At 37.1% G+C, this 2,546-nt stretch overlaps 1 protein-coding gene across 2 annotated transcripts in view; it reads right to left on the minus strand.

Moving 5' to 3' along the window:
- Positions 1 to 329: 329 nt before the first annotated feature.
- The window catches only part of PRKCZ (protein kinase C, zeta), a 43,692-nt gene continuing 41,475 nt past the window's right edge, over positions 330 to 2,546 (minus strand). For both annotated transcript variants that reach the window (XM_008943903.1, XM_008943902.1), the window contains exons 17-18: positions 1,356 to 1,471; positions 330 to 836 (exon numbers count right to left, since the gene is read on the minus strand). In XM_008943903.1, the coding sequence (XP_008942151.1) occupies positions 749 to 836; positions 1,356 to 1,471 (204 nt within the window). In that variant the 3' untranslated portion in view covers positions 330 to 748. The remainder of the gene's footprint in view (positions 837 to 1,355; positions 1,472 to 2,546) is intronic.

Raw genomic sequence — 2,546 nt, forward strand, 5'->3', positions numbered from 1 at the left:
GATTTTGAAATCAATACTGTAATTTCTAATTTGGAATTAATATTGCTGAATCACTCTGCACTTCAAACTCTGTAAAGATGAGGATGAACATTAGGCTGCAGCTGTGAACTCTATGTTTCATATGTAAATGGTTACTTAAGATTAACAAGCAGAACTTACCAGGTTTAAGAACGTTCCAAATATGTAATAATTCTTCAATGCAGTTTATCCATTTAGGCACTTAAATCCTGTACCCAAATTTATGTTTTGATTGCTAATAAAACACAACTCCTTTTAAATACATCTGAGACGTTTAGACAGGTACCACTTGTGAAAAAAGGCATCAAAAATAAGCTTCAACACCACCGCAATATATTTTATTCTTCAGGATGTTACACTGTAATACTCTTCAATGGGTAGCTCATTGCACCACATGTTTGTAGAAAGTGTGTGGATCTCAAAGTTTTTCAGAATCTCCTTTTCCAGGGATGCAATGAACATTTCAATCCTTCATGAAACAGGCACAAAATGCAAATTCCTTCATTAGTGAAGCCAGTTGTGTCAGTGCCCAGAACTTAAGCATCACTAAGTGGCAGAAGACACCCACCAAAATTGTTATTCTCTTCTTTGATTTTCAGCAGCAATTTTTTTTTTTTTAAATCATTGGTCTCCATCCAAAATCTTAGTTCCCCAGCCTCGCATGCATATACTGTAGTTAAGGATAAATTTAAAGGTCATTCACACTGTCCCCAGTGAAGATGTCACTCCTTCATACTGTTTCTTCTGTTGACAGCAACAATGGGTTAATATATTCAAAGCCTTCAAATTCTGACTGATCTATTCGCTTTATGATATCTCTGAAAGACAAAAGCATCAACGTAGTGTTACCAAGTGCAAGCACTGTTGTTGCTGTGCTCTTTCTGCAAACAACAAAACACCTTACAGAAATGTATGTTCAAGCTCCAGTTTTAAGTTTTTACACTCCAGTAAGGCCTCAAAACTCTCTACAATTATTCCCTGCTATTTCCCTGCTATCTCAAGCTTGTTCTGAGAGCTGAGGAGCTGTGCCTCAGTTGTTTCTCCTGAGTGGAGATGCACGCTGCCTGCATCAGGGAATCACTTCTGCCTCTTCCTGCAGTGCCAGGCACATGCTCACAGCACATCAGTACAGTTCTGGGGACTTGGGTTAGAGAACTCAGCAGCCTAATAGACAGGAAGCTCGATGAGTTCTGCAAGATACACAGGATACAAGATTTCAGATTTGCTTTAACTTGACTGTGTTCTAATGCTGAGTACATAGTCTCTTTTTAGTAACTTTCAATTAATTTCTAAATTAATTCCTGAAGTTGCAGTTGTACTTGGGGAGAAAAGCTTACTCATCATCTGGGGTTAGCTGCACAGGTTCGCTGGTGAACTGTGTGTCAAAGTTATCCAGACCATAATCGTCTGTGATCTGAGGCTGAAATGGAGGTGTTGCTTGCTTCTTTTCCAGCTAAGAAAAAAATGTAATAGGGGGGAATTAATATTTTGAATATTTAAAAAATCACCCTAGAACATCACCACACACTGGCTCTAGAGTTCATGTACCAAGAAGTTACTAGAGGTGAGTTTAACATTGGTGGAGAACACAAACATTAAATAAAATCTGACCATAAGTCTCAGACCAGTAGATTGACCCTAAATGGGGTATGCTCATGCTGGTTATCCTGTTGCTGAATTTAAATACCAAAACTTCAGAAGTTATCAGAAACTAATAACATTACATTTAAGACCATAGAAAAAGCCATTTCCCAAGTCTTTTGCCCTATATATGAGGAAGAAACATGGTTGTTATATATACAGCTGGCTCAGTTTAAAAACTGAGCACATACTCCAGCAGTTTTCCATTCCTTCTGAAGAGAGAAGTACCACAAAAACAGGCACCAGGGCAAGGACAGACATCATGGACTGAAATAATCTAACAAGGCTGCCTTGGTCCCTCCCTGAAGGTTGTTAACCCATCCTCTACACAGAGTGAGTAATCTAAAATGTTCTTAGCTGTGCCACACAACTCAGATGACTAACACTAAGAAAAAAGTGTTTGTGTGTGTTCACTTTGCCATCATTTATTTTTCCATTTAACTCAAGCTTCATACAGAAAAACTTTCTAGTCAGCATTACTCCTGTTTCCTTGTGTTTCAACTTGAAAAGATATGGAAAAGCTTTTAAGTCAAAAACCTTTTCTACTCATCACCTGCATTTCAAAGAAAATTCTAATAACTAAAAAAGCTTTCCAAATTTTTTTTTTCATTCTCTCTTGTATACATTTCATAACACTATTAGAAATTTAGCTTAAAATTTCACAGACATTTTAGAACCTCCTGAGAAACACTGTCCTAACCATACCACAAAACAGCACAGCCACCTAAATATTTCCACTAGGTTTTTTTAACTAGATTACCAAAGCTTTCAGGGGAAAAAAAAATTATCAAAATTCAAACCAGCATAAATGTTGACCACGAATCACCAACTGCAGTTAAGAGTTTCTAATACAAATGTACAAAATACAAATCCAGCAGTCTTCTCTT

This window comes from Merops nubicus, unplaced genomic scaffold (assembly GCF_000691845.1).
Source record: "Merops nubicus isolate BGI_N331 unplaced genomic scaffold, ASM69184v1 scaffold16237, whole genome shotgun sequence".
NCBI classification, from domain to species: domain Eukaryota; kingdom Metazoa; phylum Chordata; class Aves; order Coraciiformes; family Meropidae; genus Merops; species Merops nubicus.